General features: G+C 42.2%; 1 protein-coding gene across 2 annotated transcripts in view; it reads right to left on the bottom strand.

The window, feature by feature from the left end:
* STAC (SH3 and cysteine rich domain) overlaps positions 1-22,478 on the bottom strand; it is a 330,747-nt gene that overhangs the window by 38,192 nt on the left and 270,077 nt on the right. The window contains exons 8-9 of one of the 2 annotated variants that reach the window (XM_075826963.1): positions 19,756-19,844; positions 8,202-8,253 (exon numbers count right to left, since the gene is read on the bottom strand). In XM_075826963.1, the coding sequence (XP_075683078.1) occupies positions 8,202-8,253; positions 19,756-19,844 (141 nt within the window). The remainder of the gene's footprint in view (positions 1-8,201; positions 8,254-19,755; positions 19,845-22,478) is intronic. The other variant, XM_075826964.1, reaches the window with a different exon arrangement.

The raw sequence follows: 22,478 nt of genomic DNA, 5'->3' as shown, positions 1-22,478 counted from the left end.
GCCGGAGTCAGTCTAAGAGGTCCGGCCTCAGGTGTCGATTGATTAATCCTGGGAGTATCCACAGACGTAGTGCCTGGCAGATCCTTTACAGTACCCCCCCTTTTATGAGGGGCCACCGGACCCTTACTAAGAGGACCTGGTTTAGTGGGGAAGAGAAGGTGGAACCTCCTGACCAATACCCCAGAGTGAACATCTCGAGCAGGTACCCAAGTCCTCTCCTCCGGCCCGTATCCTCTCCAATGGACCAGGTACTGGAGGGAGCCCTGGATCATCCTACTGTCCACAATCTTGGCCACCTCGAATTCCACCCCCTCAGGGGTGAGAACGGGAACCGGAGGTTTCCTCGAGGGGGACCAGGACGGGGAGCAGCCTTTAAGGAGGGAGGCATGAAAGACGTTGTGTATGCGAAAGGATGGGGGCAGCTCCAGACGGAAGGATACAGGGTTGAGGACTTCAATGACCTTATAAGGCCCAATAAATCGGGGAGCAAACTTCCTGGACGGGACCTTAAGGCGCAAGTTCCTAGACGACAACCACACCAGATCCCCGACGACAAACCGGGGGTTAGCAGAACGTCTTCTATCAGCGTGAATCTTTTGTACGCTCTGGGAAGCCTCTAGGTTCTTCTGAACCTGGGCCCAGACTGTGCACAGTTCCCGATGAACGTCCTCTACCTCGGGATTATTGGAACTACCAGGAGAAACGGAGGAGAACCGTGGATTAAACCCAAAATTACAGAAAAACGGGGAGACCCCTGACGAGTTACTGACCCGGTTATTCAGGGAAAATTCGGCGAGGGGAATGAAGGAGACCCAATCAAATTGACAGTCAGAGATGAAACACCTTAAATATTGTTCCAGGGATTGATTAGTCCTCTCCGTTTGGCCATTATTTTCGGGATGAAAGGCGGAGGAGAAGGACAGATCAATCTCCAACTTTTTACAAAAGGCTCTCCAAAATAAAGAAAAAAATTGTACCCCTCTGTCAGAAACGATATTGACTGGGACACCATGGAGACGCAGAATGTGTTTAACAAACAAAGAAGCTAACGTCTTGGCGTTAGGTAGTTTCTTAAGGGGCACAAAGTGGCACATCTTGCTGAAGCGGTCTACTACCACCCACACCACAGACTTGCCTTGAGATGGAGGCAAATCGGTGATAAAATCCATGGAGATATGGGTCCAAGGTCTCTGGGGAATGGGCAAAGAACGTAGTAAGCCCGCAGGTCGGGACCTAGGGGTCTTGGACCTAGCACAAACCTCACGAGCGGCGACGTAAGCCCTAACGTCTTTAGGCAACCCAGGCCACCAATAGTTTCTGGTAATGAGGTGTTTGGTACCCAAGATGCCAGGATGACCAAATAGTGCGGAGTCATGGTTTTCCCTAAGTACCCTTAGCCGGTATTGCAGGGGGACAAACAGCTTGTCCCCAGGGAGGTTCCCGGGAGCTGAACCTTGATCAGCTGCAATGTCAGAGACTAAATCAGAATCAGTGGCAGAAACGATTATACCAGGGGGTAAAATACAAGCAGGATCCTTCTCCGAAGGAGGATTGGCCATGAAACTACGTGACAGTGCATCAGCCTTAATATTTTTGGACCCAGCCCTATAGGTAACCAAGAAGTTAAATCTGGTAAAAAATAGCGCCCATCGAGCTTGTCTCGGATTAAGCCTCCGGGCAGATTCTAGGAAAACCAGATTCTTGTGGTCAGTAAGGACCGTTACCTGGTGTCTGGCCCCCTCCAGGAAGTGACGCCACTCTTCAAAAGCCTATTTAATGGCTAAAAGTTTGCGGTTGCCAATATCATAGTTACTCTCCGTGGGCGAAAACTTCCTAGAGAAGTAAGCACAGGGGCGGAGATGGGTGAGGGACCTGGTACCCTGGGACAAGACGGCCCCCACTCCCACCTCGGACGCGTCAACCTCCACGATAAATGGCTCCCTTTGGTTGGGCTGAACCAGCACGGGGGCCGAGATAAAGCACTTCTTGAGGGTCTCAAAAGCCTGGACGGCCTCAGGAGGCCAGTGGAGGACATCAGCACCCTTGCGAGTGAGGTCCGTAAGAGGCTTAGCGACGACCGAGAAGTTGGCAATAAATCTCCTGTAATAGTTAGCGAACCCCAAAAAACACTGTAGCGCCTTCAGGGAGGCAGGTTGGACCCATTCCGCCACAGCCTGAACCTTGGCAGGGTCCATGCGGAATTCATGAGGAGTGAGGATTTGACCCAAAAATGGTATCTCCTGTACCCCAAACACACATTTTTCGGTTTTCGCAAACAGATTATTTTCCCGGAGGACCTGGAGCACCTTCCTGACATGCTCCACGTGGGAGGACCAGTCCTTGGAAAACACCAGTATGTCATCAAGGTACACTACAAGAAAATTTCCCAGGTAATCTCTCAGAATTTCATTAATAAAATTCTGGAAGACGGCAGGGGCATTACACAACCCAAAGGGCATGACCAGGTATTCGAAATGACCTTCGGGCGTGTTAAACGCAGTCTTCCACTCATCCCCCTCTTTGATGCGGATAAGGTTATAAGCCCCCCGTAGATCAAACTTAGAGAACCATTGGGCCCCCTGAACCTGATTAAAAAGATCCGGAATCAAAGGAAGGGGATACTGGTTCCTTACAGTGACCTTATTCAAGTTACGATAGTCAATGCACGGCCTAAGACCACCATCCTTCTTCCCCACGAAGAAGAAGCCAGCACCTACAGGAGAAGTCGAGGGGCGAATGAAACCCTTTGCCAGGCATTCTTGGATATATTCCCTCATGGCTTCACGTTCAGGACATGAAAGATTAAATATCCTACCCTTAGGAAGCTTAGCACCTGGTACCAAATCGATGGCGCAATCGTAATCTCTATGAGGGGGCAACACCTCGGAGGCCTCCTTAGAGAAAACATCAGCGAAGTCCTGAACAAACTCAGGTAGCGTGTTTACCTCCTCACGGGGAGAAATAGAGTTAACCGAAAGACATGACGTCAGGCATTCACTACCCAATTTGGTGAGATCCCCAGTATTCCAATCAAACGTGGGATTATGCAACTGCAACCAGGGAAGACCTAATACCAGATCGGACGATAATCCCTGCATCAACAGTACAGAGCACTGCTCCAAATGCATGGAGCCAACAAGGAGTTCAAAAACAGGAGTATGCTGCTTATTCTTGCGCCTGGGACAGGTGTTCAGTTGATGCTTGTCATCCCCACAATAGAAGCAGAGACCATTCTTCCTGCGGAACTCTCTACGTTGTCGAGGGGACATGGAGGCCCCGAGTTGCATAGGTACCTCCGAGTCTTCCGTGGAAGAGCGAGGAGACGGGACCTCGGGGGGAATCGCTGGGAAGTCAGAGGGGAAAACACTGAAACGTTCAAGCTGTCGTTCCCTGAGACGTCGGTCAAGTCGTACTGCTAAGGCCATAACCTGGTCTAGGGAGTCAGAGGGGTAGCTAACAAGCAGATCCTTCAGGGCGTTGGATAAGCCTAACCTAAACTGGCACCTCAGGGCAGGTTCATTCCACCGAGAAGCTACGCACCACTTTCTAAAGTCAGAACAGTATTCCTCAACAGGTCTCCTACCCTGACGTAAGGTCACCAGCTGACTCTCGGCTAAGGCAGTCCTGTCAGTCTCGTCGTAAATGAGTCCGAGGGCAGAGAAAAAACGATCAACGGAGGAGAGTTCAGGGGCGTCAGGAGCCAAGGCGAAGGCCCACTCTTGGGGCCCTTCCTGGAGTCGGGATATAATGATTCCCACCCGCTGGTTCTCGGAACCTGAGGAGTGAGGTTTTAGACGGAAGTAAAGTCTGCAACTCTCCCGAAAGGAGAGAAAGGTCTTACGGTCCCCTGAGAACCGGTCAGGTAACTTGAGGTCAGGTTCTAGAGGTGAGGCGAGGGGTACTACTATGGCAGCGTCAGGCTGGTTGACCCTCTGAGCCAGGGCCTGGACCTGTAGGGAGAGGCCCTGCATCTGCTGGGTCAGGGTCTCAAGGGGGTCCATGATCGCGTAGAAGAAAGGGTAGACTAGGTATGGGCTTGTGATTATGTTATGTCAGGAAGGAGGGGAAGGGAACAAGTGAGCCCTAATCTACCCACCGCCCTGTCCCTGCCTACTTGCAACGACCCGCCCTAGGCGACGGGTACAACTGGGCGGCGGTCCCTACGCTGACTAAGTGCAAGGGAATACAAACAGGGAACAAGCAAGGGAAGGGGCAGTAGCCCACGGAACACCTTGAGGAAACCAGAGTGGTGAACGAGCCAGTCAGGATCAGGATGTCACGAAGTATACAAACGCAGAGCAAGGAGCAGGAAGCAAGCCGGGGGCAGAGCGAAGCAGGATAAGCGGAAGCTGTAGCAAGGCTGAAGCAAGGCAGAAGCAGGCTGGAGCAAGGCTGTAGCAAGGCCAGGAAACCAGGAAGAATCACAAGCAATGAGGAAGAGAAAACGGCAGGTATAAATGGACAGGGGGCAGAGCTAACTCCGACTGACCAGGCCGCGATAGGCTCTCCCACTCCTGAGCCTGCCACCCTGATTGGTGGGAGCCGGAGTCAGTCTAAGAGGTCCGGCCTCAGGTGTCGATTGATTAATCCTGGGAGTATCCACAGACGTAGTGTCTGGCAGATCCTTTACAATTATATTCAGAGGCACAGTGTATGGTAGTATTATATTCAGGGCACAGTGTATAGTACTATTATATTCAGGAGTACAGTGTATAGTACTATTATATTCAGGAGTACAGTGTATAATACTATTATATTCAGGGCACAGTGTATAGTACTATTATATTCAGGGCACAGTGTATAGTACTATTATATTCAGGGGCACAGTTTATGATACTATGGACATGTGTCTTTTTTCAGCCGTACTAACTATGTAACTATGTAACTATGTAACTATATATGTAGAAGCATAGAGTGTGGCATCATGAGAAATTTAATCTTCATTTATAGATGCGGAAATGTTGGAAAAGTGAGGAGCTGAAGAAATCTGAGCTGCAAACTGCAGAAATGGGCCATGCCCGGAAGAAGTCTGGACCGGATGGAGAAAAAAAGAGAAAGAGAACGAAAAAGAATCTGAGACATCACCTGTGAGTCACTCAATGTAAATGTTTATTCTCCCTGTGACTGATCAGTACTGTAGTCACTGTATGATCTTCAGCGAGAATACGGACTGTAGCATTATTTTTTTTAAAATAGCAACTCCCAGCATAACCTAACCATTGTTCAGGCTATACTGGGAGCTGTTGTTTTATGTCGTACATTTTTATACAGCAGCGGTTAAACTGAATTTGCAAATGATCTCTGTACTGAACTGTATTTGTTCTGGTGCTGTATATATGTACTGAGCTCGGTTCTGTTGCTGCATATATATACTGAGCTTGTTTCTGGGTCTGTATATTTGTACTGTGCTTGATTCTGGGGCTGTATATATGTACTGAGCTTTGTTCTGGTGTGGTAGATATGTACTGAGCTTTGTTCTGGTGTGGTATATATGTACTGAGCTTGGTTCTGGGGATGTATTTATGTAGTGAGCTTGGTTCTGGGTCTGAGAAGGTAAATATATAGTAAAAACTAAACCCAAAAAACCATGGAGGAATCTCAGTTTTTTCCAATTCACCCATTATATGGTACTTTAAATGGTGCCAATAAAAACGACAACTCCTCCCGCAAAAAAATAATCCTTCACACACCACTCCATTGACGCAAAAATAAAAACGTTATAAAGCTCCTGACCACTTTAGTGTCTCAAAATATTCAGCTTTTTCTCTTCTTTATGGCTCATTCTACTTTTACAGCTAATTCAAAACTGTGCCAGATCTGTGGCCGCCTAAACAGAAATATGCAAATATATACGGTACAGCGTCTTCAAAGTTCTGTCTTCAGAGTTTGGAGGGGGGCCCAGACATGAAAAAGTGCCCGGGGCCCATGGTACCCTTAATCCGCCCCTGATCATGACCCATGCTCCTTGTTGCTGCTGCTATTGCACACTGACAGTTGCAGAGTGTACAAAAATGATAGGAGAGTGGGAGGAGTAGGGAGGGGCTAGTTACAGATCACATCACGCTGGAAGTCAGGGACACCAGCTGACTGACCTCTGGTGAACACTGTAACTCCTGTATTCAGCGTGTTGTCAGAGTCGTAGTCACGTGATTAGGCAGAAGGAAACATAGCGTGGAAAATACAGAGGCAAAAAGGACTGACTACAAAACGTTTTAAATCCCATCACAAGTCAATGTAAGGGTCAGTTCACACGTTGCGTAAATATTGTGGATTTTCCGCAACGGAATTTGTTGCGGAAAATCCGCAGCAAATACAGTAGCAGCAGAGTGGATGAGATAGAACAAATTTCATCCACACGCTGCATAAATACTGAGCGGAAAAAACGCTCAGAAATTTACCTGCGGTGCGGAAGTTTATTCCGCAGTATGTCAATTGTATTTGTGTAAACGCTGCTTATTTGTCTCCTGGATGAAAAGGCTTAATGCTGTAGTTTTCCACAGCAGACATTCCGCGCGAAAAACTGCACCAGTACATAAACTATGTTCTATGATGTATTTGATCAATCTTCTATCTGTGATAGTGGAAAGTAGGGTCGCTTAACCAAAAAATGTCACATACTCTAAGGCTATATTCACACGACAGTGAAAAAAAATGTCCATTAAAAACTGATCAACTGTCAGTTTTTCATGGTCATTTTGCATCAATGTGTCTCCAAATTTTCATCCATTTCCAGTCCGTCTGTCTGTTTTTAATGGCCGTTTGACATCCGTTTTGCATCAGTTTTTCATGGCCATTAAAAAAACTGATGAATTTCATTGGTCAGGCTTTTTTTGGCCCAACCCCCTGAAAACACGCATGTTCTCCTAGACACGATTTACAGCCTCCCTGTATATGATGCCACACACCTCCCTGTATATGATGCCACACACCCCCTGTATATGATGCTGCACGCCTCCCTATATATGATGCCACACACCTCCTGTATATGATGACACACACCTCCCTGTATACGATGCCACACACCTCCTGTATATGATGCCACACACCTCCCTGTATATGATACCACACACCTCCCTGTATATGATGCCATACAACTCCCTGTATATAATACCACACACCTCCCTGTATATGATGCCACACACCTCCCTGTATATGATGCCACACACCTCACTGTATATGATGCCACACACCTCCCTGTAGATGACACACAGCCCCGATGTATATGATGCCACACACCTTCCTGTAGATGATGCCACACAGCCCAACATGAATACCCTACATACTCACCGATGCAGCGCTGTCTTCTTCAGGTAAGGTCTCTCGCCTTTACGGGATCTGCGAAGGCGACGTGATGACACTTACTTTTGCAGCTCGTCTTCACATGTGGTCTCTCATCTGTACGGGATCTGCAAAGGTGGCGCGATGACGTCATTGCATCGCCTTCTCAGAACCCGTGAAGACGAGAGACCACATGTGAAGAGGTCGGCGTTGCATCGATGAGTGTGTGTCATCGAGCCGCCGATAGCCAGCAAGGAAACTAGTAGTTCCCGTGCCAATCCCCATGTCACAGATCCGTTTTTAACAGTTGTTACATGTATTGACAACCGTTAAAAACTGATCCATTGACTTCTATGAGGGCCGTTAGGCCGTTAAAACGGCCAAAAATAGGACATGTCCTATTTTTTGACGGCCATTATTCACAGGCCATTAAAAAAACGGAAGTGTGAATACACCCATAGAACATCATTGTTCTGAAAATGGCCATGTGACGGCCATTAAAAGAACGGCCATCACACGGCCGTTTTTCACTGTCGTGTGAATAAGGCCTAACTGCTTATTTATTTAATTTATTTTATATATTGTATATATTGGTCAAAAAGACCCCCACATCCCAACACACACACTCATTGTAGTCAAACCCTTGCTGTCACAGTGTTTCAAATGCATTGAATACAACTCATTGCATTTCTAGGAGTGTGTCTGTCACTCGACTCCGAAGTCGTGTGACAATTGCATGACTGAAGTCATCATCAAGTCCACACTTTATAAAAAGAGGAACCATATCTACATTAGTGAGGTATTATGTAACTATTAGTTAATATCTGCATTAGTAATTCAAATCCAGTATATAGGTTTATAGAAAAAGCAGTCATTACACAAAAAATAGTACATGCTGTCCCCAAGGTCTAAATGAAGTATACCTTCCACCAGTCTTCATTGGAATCATCTAATATAGTTATTTTATCTCCAGGTCTGCAAAAAAATAATTTAAAAAATTAGATATATTTATATAAAAAATATTACTTTAGTTACATTTTGTAGGAATGGTATCATTGATTGTATTGAAATTGTCTCCTGAACACAATATGAAATAGATTATTGATTTACTGTACATTTAATTCATATTTTAGACCGTTGTTAAATATACTTCTAAACATGTGTATAAGCAAATGAAAATCATCTGGACTCGATCTGCTCCCCACAGTGAGATGTATATTTGCTATTGAATGAAAGCATATCCAGCAATGTAAGCAGCCTCTGCTGACCACACACCAATTTAATTTACCAGGGTGTGAAATCTCCAAAAACCTTAATTGAAAAGCATCTGTCATGCATTATCCCATAACGACATTAATTGTAGAAAAAATGATCATTCGCCTCTGCTATAGCTGTTAAAATGAACACATTAAGGTTGAGTTCACACGGGGTGGATACGCTGCGTAATAGCACACAGCGTATCCACACAGTGCGCCGCAGGGAATTCCGGCTGAAAAAACACACCAAAATGTGGTGCAGTTTTTCGCCCAGAATGTCCGCTGCAGAAAACTGCAGCACTTAGCCGGTCTGCTAGCATGCTGGCCTCCTGGGATGACGTTTCATCTCAGGAGACCGCTGCAGCCTGTGATTGGCTGCAGCAGCGACCACATTGGATGAAGTGTCATCACAGGGGGCCGGCCCTCTTACGTCATCTAGTCCGGCCTCTTGGCATGACTTTTCATCCCACGTGACTGCCGCTACAGCCTGTTGTTGGCTGCAGCGCTCACGTGGGATGAAATGGAAACCCAGGAGGCCGTCCTGGAGGAAGAAACACAGACTTTTTTTTCCTGAGTTGCGTTTTTTGAGGCGGAATAGCTGCGAACCTGCCCCAAAAAGCAACTGCTATTTGTTGCAGGTTTTACCTCCCCATAGAATTCAATGGGGAATATCCGCAACAAGTAAGCAGCGTTTACTCAAATACAATTGACATGCTGCGGAATAAAACAACGTAAATTTCTAAGCATTTTTTTCTGCTCAGTATTTACGCAGGATGTGGATGAGATTTGTTTTATCTCATCCACTTTGCTGCTACTGTATTTGCTGCAGATTTTCCGCAACGACTTCCATTGCGGAAAATTCTGAATATTTACACAACGTGTGAACTGACCCTTAAAGGGAATTTATCACATTGAATATGCAGTCTGATCTGCAGGCAGCAAAATATAGAGCAGGAGAAACTGAGAAGATTGATATATACTGTAGAATGTGGAAAAAGATTCAGTATAACTTGTAATTTATTAATCCCTGATCTCTTTGTACTTAGTTGTCCAGTGGGCGGTCCTAATCAGTGATTGACAGCCAGCTCTCTAAGCATACTCATACAAAGAAGACTGTCGATTACTGAGTAGAACCTTCCCTGGACTCCAAAGCATAGAAAAAAAAATAATACATTTCAAGTTACACTGAATCTCTTGTCCTTTTACATCAATGATTTTTTTTAATACATTTTCATTTCTCTCTAAGCTATCTTGGTCTATTTTTTTGATAACTAATGTAACTGACATTAGGTGACAACTACTAATGGCAGCCATTACAGTGCCCATAGGGGTATACAGTCAGCTTTCCGAAGAACCTTTCCTCCCTTCAAGGTTCACTCCTGAGTTTAGCTAAAAAAAAAAGAATAGTATAAGACCATACTTTTAGGCTCTGTTCACACTAGCGCCCATGGTTTCTGTTTATAATAGAACAGTGATAGTTATCCAGGATCCTATTTTGGAAAAACCCCAACGAATCCTAATGGACCTTTAATGATTTCTATTGAGGTCTTTTGAAGTTTCAGTATTTTTTACGACACAGATAGCACGAACCTATTCTGGCCATAAAAAATACTGGAGTCCCTTATAAAAGCCTAAGGAAGACCAATATGTACAGGGCCTTAGTCATTTTAGGATTCACTCCTTGCGTTCATAGCAACTTTGCCTCATATCTATATTTTTGGCTAAAATTATGGCTTGTAACACAGGCTAATTGTTATGAGATATATATATATATATATATATATATATACACACTACCGTTCAAAAGTTTGGGGTCACCCAGACAATTTTGTGTTTTCCATGAAAACTCACACTTATATTTATCAAATGAGTTGCAAAATGACTAGAAAATATAGTCAAGACATTGACAAGATTAGAAATAATGATTTTTATTTCAAATAATAATTTTCTCCTTCAAACTTTGCTTTCGTCAAAGAATGCTCCATTTGCAGCAATTACAGCATTGCAGACCTTTGGCATTCTAGCTGTTAATTTGCTGAGGTAATCGGGAGAAATTTCACCCCATGCTTCCAGAAGCCTCTCCCACAAGTTGGATTGGCTTGATGGGCACTTCTTGCGTACCATACGGTCAAGCTGCTCCCACAACAGCTCTATGGGGTTGAGATCTGGTGACTGCGCTGGCCACTCCATTACAGATAGAATACCAGCTGCCTGCTTCTTCCCTAAATAGTTCTTGCATAATTTGGAGGTGTGCTTTGGGTCATTGTCCTGTTGTAGGATGAAATTGGCTCCAATCAAGCGCTGCCCACAGGGTATGGCATGGCGTTGCAAAATTGAGTGACAGCCTTCCTTATTCAAAATCCCTTTTACCTTGTACAAATCTCCCACTTTACCAGCACCAAAGCAACCCCAGACCATCACATTACCTCCACCATGCTTGACAGATGGCGTCAGGCACTCTTCCAGCATCTTTTCAGTTGTTCTGCATCTCACAAATGTTCTTCTGTGTGATCCAAACACCTCAAACTTCGATTCGTCTATCCATAACACTCTTTTCCAATCTTCCTCTGTCCAATGTCTGTGTGCTTTTGCCCATATTAATCTTTTCCTTTTATTAGCCAGTCTCAGATATGGCTTTTTCTTTGCCACTCTGCCCTGAAGGCCAGCATCCCGGAGTCGTCTCTTCACTGTAGACGTTGACACTGGCGTTTTGCGGGTACTATTTAATGAAGCTGCCAGTTGAGGACCTGTGAGGCGTCTATTTCTCAAACTAGAGACTCTAATGTACTTGTCTTGTTGCTCAGTTGTGCAGCGGGGCCTCCCACTTCTCTTTCTACTCTGGTTAGAGCCTGTTTGTGCTCTCCTCTGAAGGGAGTAGTACACACCATTGTAGGAAATCTTCAGTTTCTTGGCAATTTCTCTCATGGAATAGCCTTCATTTCTAAGAACAAGAATAGACTGTCGAGTTTCAAATGAAAGCTCTATTTTTCTAGCCATTTTGAGAGTTTAATCGAACCCACAAATTTGATGCTCCAGATTCTCAACTAGCTCAAAGGAAGGTCAGTTTTATAGCTCCTCTAAACAGCAAAACTGTTTACAGCAGTGCTAACATAATTGCACAAGCGTTTTCAAGTGTTTTCTAATCATCCATTAGCCTTCTAACACAGTTAGCAAACACAATGTACCATTAGAACACTGGAGTGATGGTTGCTGGAAATGGGCCTCTATACACCTATGTAGATATTGCATTAAAAACCAGACGTTTGCAGCTAGAATAGTCATTTAGCACATTAACAATGTATAGAGTGTATTTTTTATTAATTTAATGTTATTTTCATTGAAAAAAACTGTGCTTTTCTTTAAAAAATAAGGACATTTCTAAGTGACCCTAAACTTTTGAACGGTAGTGTATATATGTATATGTATATATATATATATATATATATATATATATATATATATATATAGAAAAACAAATGTATCTAGCCGCACCGGTATGCTGTGGGTGCAAGCCAACGGGATAAGACCACAATCCCAATGGTATATAAGACAAAAAATAGGCAGCACTCCGTTCAGGTAGAGGTGAAAAAAGAGGGTACTTTTATTGTCCCATAAACAGTGGCAACGTTTCAGCTCCTTCCACTGGAGCCTTTCTCAAGGCTTGAGAAAGGCTCCAGTGGAAGGAGCTGAAACGTTGCCACTGTTTATGGGACAATAAAAGTACCCTTTTTTTTCACCTCTACCTGAACGGAGTGCTGCCTATTTTTTGTATTATGTACATATATATATATATATATATATATATATATATATATACAGGGTAATTCAAAAAGTGTGGTGCAAAATGATAGCCTCAATATTCATAACTGAGAGAACATAACACAACATGAAAAGACACACTATCTTTTCAAACCTTATTTATACACTAAAAATGTTTACAGTGATTTCCATTGGTGACACGGCAGATGTCTAGGTGGTAGTCCAGTTCGATCCACACACCACATGCCAGTATATCCTCGAACATGGACTCCACTGTTTCAGTGATGCTTTGTCTCAGGTCGTTCAGATCCTGTGGCTGGGGGGGCAGATACACTGAGTCCTTGATGTAGCCCCACATAAATAAGTCACAAGGTGTTAGATCTGGCGATTCCTGAGGCCAGTGCAACATTGGTGAATTGTTGTTTCCAGCGCGATCGATTCTACGTTTCAGTAGAGTTTCATTCAGGTATCGGTGTACATCCAAATTAAATGTGGAGGTGCAACATCCTGCTGATAGACTACGTTTGGCAGATCTCCCTCTATCTGTGGCATAAGTAATTTTTTTTAACATGTCCAGGCAGGAGTGGCCAGTGACAGCATCCGCAGCAAAAAAAGAAGGGACCGTAGACTTTGCGCCTGTCATTGCACAAAACACGTTTACTTTGGTTGAGTCCCTCATGTGCTTGATAAGGGCACATGTTTTTTCAGAGCCCCAAATTATAATGTTATGTGGACTGACTTTTCTCACAGAGGTGAAAAGTAGTCACATTGCTGAACACCAGCCTGTCAGAAAATTCGTCATCTTCCAATCAGCCCTGCAAGTCAATGCAAAAGTCACGGCATTTCGGTTTGTCGTCTGGTTTCTACTCCTGAAGAAGATGTAATGTGTATGGCTTACAACGCAGACGTTTTCGTAAGATGCGCCATACTGTGGTTTGTGGCACCTGTAGTTCCATAATAGTCAGCCTGGTCAACTTTCTAGGACTATTCTCATATTTGGCTTGAATGTTTTTCATTGTCTCTTCCAAAGTCTTTCGGTGTCCTGGACTTTTCCCATGACATAAACCACCAGTGTCTTCGAAAAGCATCGCCCAACGCAAAATTCAGTTTCTATGGAGATCACATTTACTAAATGTATTCTGAAAGTTTCACTGTACTGTCACAACAGACCGTGTTCTTGCAAATTCCAATGCGGAAAAAGCTTTTTCTTGCTTCGATGTCGCCATCTTATGTCACACTATGTAAGGACATTTCAAATTCGTCTCTTGAAAATGAAATTTATCTTGTGATTGGTTGCTAAGCTCAACTGAGCCAGGTTTGCTGTGATTTTCAGTCGCTGGCCATTTACCACTGATGTTACTTTAACTACACGCCTTTAATTTTGCACTATCCATTTTGAATCACCCTAGATAGATAGATAGATAGATAGATAGATAGATAGATAGATAGATAGATAGATAGATAGATAGATAGATAGATAGATAGATAGATAGATAGATAGTACTATGCAAAACTTTTAGGCAGTTGTGGAAAAATGCTGCAAAGTAAGAAAGCTTTCAAAAATAGAAGTGTTAATAGTTTTTTTTATAAATTAACAAAATACAAAGTGAATAAACAGAAGAGAAATCTAAATCAAATCAATATTTGGTGTGACAACCCTTTGTCTTCAAAACAGCATAAATTCTTCTAGGTACACTTGCACAAAGTCATGGATTTTGTAGGATTATAGTCAGGTGTATGATTAATCAATTATACCAAACAAGTGATAATGATCATCGTTTTCATATGGAGGTTGAAACACAGTCATTAACTGTAACAGAAACAGCTGTGTAGGAGGCTTAAAACTGGGTGAGGAACAGTCAAACTCTGCTACATAGGTGAGGTTGTAGAAGACAGTTTTCTATCACAGGTAAACCATGACAAGACTGAGCACAGCAAGAAGACACAAGATAGCTATTATCATGATCTGTGGGTATGTGGACCCACTAGGCCTCACCGCCATAGCGGGGAGGCAGCTGGCCAAGCAACAGAGTACCCAATTAATACAAAGTCCAGCACAAGGGTACCTGAACAGTCCAGACAGTCGCAGTGGCTAGGCACAGGTGGAACTTCAGACTGCAGATGATGCAAAGCGTGGCAGATGACACCAGACGTAGTGTAACACAGCAGATGTGGTAAACGGCACAATACAACTCCAACAATATAGAGGGCACAGGAACAAATACAGCACAGGACAAGGGATAGAGGTAACAGGGCACGGGAACACTGGGAAAAATAAATGACTAACAGACCATTTGCAAGACTAACAGAGGAATACAAACAAGACTCAGGTAAGGCGTGAAAAGGCGGGGCCCTTTATATAGTCCATGGATGTGGGACTAATTAGTTCATTCTTAACATGTGCGCACACTGGCCCTTTAAGGCCAGGAGTGAGCTTGCGTGTGCACCCTAGTGGTCACTGCAAGACAGGACGGCCGCATGTGCTGGCATCTCTGGAGGGGAAGACGTTGGCAGGATAAAAGGGGTCTGCGGTCTGCGACTGCAGATGTTACAGCTATACTGCATCAGCAAGGTCTCTCCCAGGCATAGATTTCAAAGCAGGGATTTGGGGTTGGGCTTTGTTGGGGTTACAAGATGTGCTGTTCAAGCTCCTTTGAAGAAGCACAAAGAAACGAGCAACATTGAGGACCGTAGATGCAGTAGTCAGCCAAGAAAACTTAGTGCAGCAGATCAAAGACACATCATGCTTACTGTACTTCCCTTCAATGTTGGTAGATGTCCAGCAGTGCCATCAGCTCAGAACTGGCAAAAACTAATGGGACTCACATATACCCAGCTACTGTTTGGAGAAGTCTGGCTAGAAGTGATCTTCATGGAAGAATTGCAACATACCTTTGACGTGGAAACAAGGCCAAGCAATTCAACAATGCACAAAAACATAGGAACTGGGGTGCAGAAAAATGTCAGCATGTGTTCTGGACTGATAAGTAAAAATTTAAAATATTTTGCTGTAACAGAAGGCAGTTTGTTCTCAGAAGGACTGGAGAGATGTACAATGATGAGTGTCTGCAGGCAACAGTGAAGTATGTTGGATGTTCCTTGCAAGTTTGGGGCTGCATTTCAGCAAATGCAGTAGGGGATTTGGTCAGGATTAATGGTGTGCTCAATGCTAAGAAATACAGGCAGATACTTATGCATCTTGCAATACCATCATGGAGGCGTCGGATTGGCTCCAAATTCATGCAGCAGGGCAACAACCCCAAACATACGGCCAACCTTATTAGGAACTATCTTCAGCGTAAAGAATAACAAGGTGCACTAAAGTGCTGATATGGCCTCCACAAAGCACTGATCTTAACAACATCGAGTCTGTCTAGGATTACATGAAGAGCCAGAAGGATTTGAGGAAGCCTACATCCACGGAAGATCTGTGATTAGTTATCCAACATGTTTGGAACAATCTCCCTGCTGAGTTCCTTCAAAAACTATGTGCAAGTGTACCTAGAAGAATTGAAGTCAAGGGGTGGTCACACCAAATATTGATTTGATTTAGATTTTTCTTCTGTTCATTCACTTTGTATTTTGTTAATTACAACTAATAACACTTCTATTTTTGAAAGCATTCTTACTTTGCAGCATTTTTCCCACAACTGCCTAAAACTTTTGCATAGTACTGTATATATATATAGCAGACATACTGTATATATCTATCTGTATATAGATTGATCTATATCTGCATGTATATATAGATATACACAGGTTATTCTCAATGAATTACAATATCATCAAAAAGTTAATTTGTTTCAGTAATTAAATTCAAAAAGTGAAACTCATATTTTTGCGTCGCAAAACTTGGCAAAAACGGCCCGAAAACGCCTCCCATTGATCTCAATGGGAGGCGTCGGCGTCTTTTTCCCGCGAGCAGTAAAACTGCCTCGCGGGAAGGGGAAGCGACATGCCCTATCTTCGGGCGCTTCCACCTCTGACCTCCCATTGACTTCAATGGGAGGCAGAGAAAGCGTGTCTCGCGCTGTTTTGTGCCCGCGGCGCTTAATGGCCGCGGGCGAAAAGCGGCGCGAGAATTGCCGCGTAAATTGGCGTGCAGGGAGAGGAATATCTGCCTCTGACTTCCAAACAGAATTTTGAGGCAGATGTTCCTCTTGCAAAGTGCCCTGTGTGAACATAGCCTAATGGTGCCTGCAGCATGGTAGGTGTAATTTGATCTGTGATTGCAGATCTCCATATGCTGTGAACACTGCTTAGTGTTTGGCTATTCGTGTAGTCCCCTCCCTCTGCATTTTATATTTAAAACAACCACTATCCCATCAGTCAGTACCCCTTGAGAAAGCTGACGGCGAAACGTGCGTCGGGGGCAGTCAGTGTGGAGTGTTCCTGCGTGCTTCCTATCATGCAGTCCATGGTTTTGTGCAATATCCTTTATTTATAAAGCATGGTCTTTGTTTTGGGTGCAACTTGGAGCTCTAGCTGTATACTTTTATATGCATGCACAATTGTGTGCTCTTCTGTCAGGTGCTAAATATATTTATGTGCTTCTGTTGTCCAAATACTTGATCTATATGATTATTTTTTCTATAGATATCTGCATTTGTTACCACATCACAGGATGTTTATAGTATGGTAGCATATATATTGGATTATTCACGCAGCTCCTCCATACTCTCCTTTTTAACTTTGTGCTATATTGTTTTTATATTTTGATGGCCAATGTGTTATGTATATTTCAATAAAGTTTATTTTATATTGTCATGGTACATGACTTGTGCTATGTGTGTTTCATTTTCTGGATATACTAGTAGTCTTCACAGTCTGGTATAGGTATTCATATTTTATATAGATTCATTACACACAGAGAGATCTATTTCCAGCATTTTTTTTATTTTAATGTTGAAGATTATGGCTAACAGTTAATGAAAACCCCAAATTTCGTCTCTCAGAAAATGTGAATATTGGGTAAAAGTTCAAGGTTGTAGACTCATGGTGTCACACTCCAATCATTTAATTAACACAACACACCAGTAAAGGTTTCCTAAGAATTGAAATGATCCAACAGTCTGGTTCAGTAGGCTACACAATCATGGGGAAGATCGCTGACTTGACAGTTGTTCAGAAGACAGTCATTGACACTCTCCACAAGTAGGGGAAGCCACAAAAGGACATTGCTAAAGAAGCTGGCTGTTCACAGAGTGCTGTATCCAAGCATATTAATGAAAAGTTGAGACGAAAGAAAAAGTGTGGTAGAAAAAGGTGCACAAGCAACAGGGATAACCGCAGCCTTGAAAGGATTGTCAAGAAAAGGCCATTCAAGAATCTGGGGGAGATTTACAAGGAGTGGACTGCAGTTGGAGTCAGTGCTTCAAGAGCCACCACACACAGATGTATCAGGGACATGGGCTCCAACTGTGGCATTCCTTGTGTCAAGCCACTCATGACCCAGAGACAACGTCAGAAGCGTCTTACCTGGGCTAAGGAGAAAAAGGACTGGTCTGTTGCTCAGTGGTCCAAAATCCTGTTTTCAGATGAAAGTAAACTTTGCATTTCATTTGGAAATCAAGGTCCCAGAGTCTGGGGGAAGAGTGGAGAGGCGTCAATCCAAGTTGCTTGCGGTCCAGTGTGAAGTTTCCCCAGTTAGTGATGTTTCGGGAACCATGTCATCTGCTCGTGTTGGTCCACTGTGTTATATCAAGTCCAGAGTCAACGCAGCCGTCTGCCAGGAAATTTTAGAGCACTCATGCTTCCCTCTTCTGACAAGCTGTATGGAGATGCTGATTTCATTTTCCAGCAGGAATTGGCACCTGTCCACACTGAATGTTTCACACACTGGCACCCCATTATTCATTTATCTTTATTTATGCACTTTACTCATTACTGCCCCCTATATTTCACCCCTATTATCACTTGCACATACACTATTCATTTATTATTTTTTACTTCACATCCCATGCACCACACGCCACTCCCCTCAAGACTAGTGGGAGTGGTTACTATTATTTAAAGCACCTGCTCACTCCCCTTCATCAGCATTTCTGACCTGGCTGTGTCCATTTGTAAGTATAGCCTTTTTTTAGTGTTTTTGTGTGATAGGTCCCCTTGTTTTTATCTGTTTTACACTGTCCACACTGTCAAAAGCACCAATACCTGGTTTAATAACCACAGTATCACTGTGCTTGATTGGCCAGCAAACTCTGACCTAAGCTCCATAGAGAATCTATGGAGTATTGTCAAGAGGAAGATGAGAGACACCAGACCCAACAATGCAGACAAGCTGAAGGCCGCTATCAAAGCAACCTGGGCTTCCATAACACCTCAGCAGTGCCACAGGCTGATTGCCTCCATGCCACGCCGCATTGATGCAGTAATTCATGCAAAAGGAGCCCCGACCAAGTATTGAGGGCATATACTGTACATACTTTTCAGTAGGCCAACATTTCGGTATTAAAAATCATTTTTGAAATTGGGCTTATATAATATTCTAATTTTCTGAGATACAAAATTTTGGGTTTTCATTATTTGTTCGCCATAATCATCAACATTAAAAGAAAAAAATACTTGAAATAGATCACTCTGTGTGTAATGAATCTACATAATATATGAGTTTCACTTTTTGAATTGAATTACTGAAATATATTAACTTTTTGATGATATTCTAATTCATTGAGAAGGACTAGTAAATACACATATACATATGTGTATATATATATATATATATATATATATATATATATACACACACACATAAAATAACAGTGAAACTAACCTTTTTTGTACAATACATTGTTTTAGTTGCAATACATAATTTTTTTTAGAGACTGGTTGCTTTATAGTCACTATTTGTCCCCTTCGTCTCGAGCGTTTGTCATGCTGTGATGAAAAGCCTCAGCTGGTGTATGGTAAACAAATTTTCAGCACTGTCTACTTGGAGTTTGTTTATCCGTCGCGGTTGTAACATTTGGGACATGAATAAACTGCGCAAAAATTTCAGGTGGCAGATTTCATTTAGTGTTCTGCAATAGATCAGTCATCTGCACCTGCAAAGTCTACTGATGCCAAGGAAATCAAGTCACAGAAGTGCAGCAATGGAATATACTGCAAAACCAGTGATAAACAAAAGATTATTGCCAGGATACCAATTAATTTCCAAAGCTAAACAGTCATTAATATGATGTGGCATTATAAAATTTTATGTTAACTGGGAAAAACATTTACAATTTCTAAATATCATACAATAGGCAAATTTAGTAATTTAGTAGATAAAATTCCACAATGTATTGAAGCATGTAACAAAATAATATTGACTTGATAAAATGCATGAAGCCGATAGGTGTTAAGACACCATAAAATAGCAAATGTAAGTCTTCTGAAGAATTTATGGTACTGTAAGTATTTTTTACATATAACATTTCCAGAGCTGTTCTGAAATACCATTCTTGAAAAGGCTAGCTACCTCATTGCTAAGTCTTCATTTTCTTGTGGTACAAATTTGTACAAGGCAACAAAAGTATCTACTGCATCCTTAAATAGTGGTATCTGGAGCTAAAGAAAAACGAAACGAAAAGACATATATAGATTATACATTAGGAAAAAATATATATTAGCATTTCTAAACATATAATAAATGACATTAGGATGGCAAAAAGTGAATAATGTACATTGTATGATGTTTATATTATGTGTATTTATAAATATTGAGATTTACAAATTAGAAAATGTATAGATAATACATAAAAAAACTATTAAAAATGTTCGCTTATAACACAGATATCATAGTAATGCAGCCACAGTATGCAATAAGCCTCTTAGGTCCCTAAGGTACATATATATACTACTATAATATTGCAAGCATTATGGGATATATGTTTTTTCTAGTTCTAATGGCTAATAGATCATACTTTATATTCAGGATGACCATAATATTGCTTAGGAGCCAAATGCACTTGCTATCCTCTTTCATGAGACGTCTCGCTACCTAACTCCACGCCAAGCAAATGTTCAGAATTCATTGAGATAGTCCTTGATTTCTGGTATTGTCCTCAAATACATTTGTGATTCTTACTGTATACAGTTTCTGGATTTAAAATGGATTTTAAACTTTATTGTATGTAATATACCTGACAAAATGGTCCAAATTGTTACAGTATAATTTAAAAAAAATACAGTTCCTTGTTAGAAAAACAAAAAAATAAATAAAAATTGAAAATTAGTTAGTGCAATATGTATTCACCCCCATTGCTATGAAACCCCTAAATAAGTTCTGGTCAAACCGATTAACTTCAGAAGTCACATAATTAGTTGAATACGATCCCCTGTGTACAATCAAAGTGTCACATGATCTGTCACATGATGTCAGTATAAATACACCTGTTCTGAATGGCCCCTGAGTCTGCAACCCCACTAAGCAAGCAGCATTAAGACCAAAGAGCTCTCCAAAAAGGGGCTCGGAGCTGTGATTTACTGTTTACTTCTGTGCCATAGACTCTAACTAGAGCGGCAGGGTGCATTTCTGGCTGCCACTCCAATCAAACTCCTAATAGCCACCATCTAGTGGCTGGGGGAATGGTGGACTGGGTTACCCCCTTCAAGCGATTGATGGGGTCCCAGCAGCCACACCCCCACAGATCTAGGATTTATTATCACCTATCCAGTGAATAGGTAAGCAATGCTTTAAGCTGGAATACCCTTTTAACAAGCAATCTCTACCCTGTATTCATGTTACATTGGATTTATTATGTCAAGTAAATCAACATATTTTTGAATTCATTGTCTTCAAAGCCACGCAGAGTCTGAATCACTTCAAATGAGTGGGTTTAAAAGAAGATACTGTCAATTCTGGGGGAGTTGACACTTGATCTGCTCTTTCTCAACATTGATATTGATAGGTAGGTAAAACATATTAATGCGCACATATTTTTGTCATGCACAATAAAGGCATCTACCAAAGTTCAGAAATTTTAACTAACTTTGAATATTATTTCTATCATCTTCTAAAGATTATAGATTACAGATTTCATGCACCATGATTGCATGAGCGGCTAATCATATACAATTAATAAGTCCACTTTTAAAAAAAATAAGATTCAGGGTATGTTCACACGCACTGTTTTCAGACGTAATTCGGGCGTTTTACGCCTCGAATTACGCCTAAAAAAAATTGCTCCATTACGCCTACAAACATCTGCCCATTGCTTTCAATGGGTTTTACGATGTTCTGTTCCCACAAGGTGTAATTTTATGCGTCGCTGTCAAAAGACGGCACGCAAAAAGACACCCGCGTCAAAGAAGTGCATGTCACTTCTTGGGACGTTTTTGGAGCCGTTTTTCATTTACTCCATTGAAAAACAGCTCCAATAATGTCCGTAAAATACACCGCGAAAAACGCGAGTAGTTACAAAAACGTCTTAAAATCAGGAGGTGTTTTCAGACGTATTTTGCTAAGCCCTGTGAACATACCCTCATTGTTAAATGATTGTAACTACAGGGGAAATTTCTGTAGGGATTGCAATTGTAGCAGTTATATCCAAGCGCTGGTGCTTGAGGGGGCACAAACTCCCGCATTAGTAGATACCTGTATTATAAAGCAGATGAGCCACGTTACAGTGTTTGCATTGAGACCCAGGAGCTTCAGATAAGACTTTTGCTCCAGATATAATATATGTTAAAAAGGGGTCTTCACAGCCGTAAAAATTATTTATTTTGTTACATGGAAACTGCACTCATGTCAATGTGTTCATTAGACATTTGTAGTATTTAAAATGGATATGTGAAAATCTCAAGCAGACGTGCTATTGAAATCATAAATCACTGAATATGTTTTTAGACGTTCTATTTGAGGCTATATGATGCCTCTTTTATAAAAAAGGGAATCATTTTATATAAGGGTATATTCACACAGTGCAGTTTTGCCACCCTTTCTGCCGCGCAGCCAGAAACTGCATGTGTTTTTACCGCAATTTACCGCGGTTTTGCAAAGTGCAGTATAAACACAGGCAATTTTTCAATGAAGTTGTCGGGAAGGCAGTAAAAATCGTGGCAAAACCGCTGTGTGTGAATATACCATTAGTCTTGCATGGCTATTAAATGTTTTTCTGTGCTTACAAAATAAAACAGAACACTGCAGTATGCTTGTCATAGCACCCTCAGTAAAATTCCCAATGCTGGTTGTCCTCTTAT

The sequence above is a fragment of the Rhinoderma darwinii genome, chromosome 5 (genome assembly GCF_050947455.1).
Source record: "Rhinoderma darwinii isolate aRhiDar2 chromosome 5, aRhiDar2.hap1, whole genome shotgun sequence".
Taxonomy (NCBI): Eukaryota; Metazoa; Chordata; class Amphibia; order Anura; family Rhinodermatidae; genus Rhinoderma; species Rhinoderma darwinii.
Note: the sequence above shows the minus strand (reverse complement) of the source record. Positions and strands in the feature narration are given on the sequence as shown.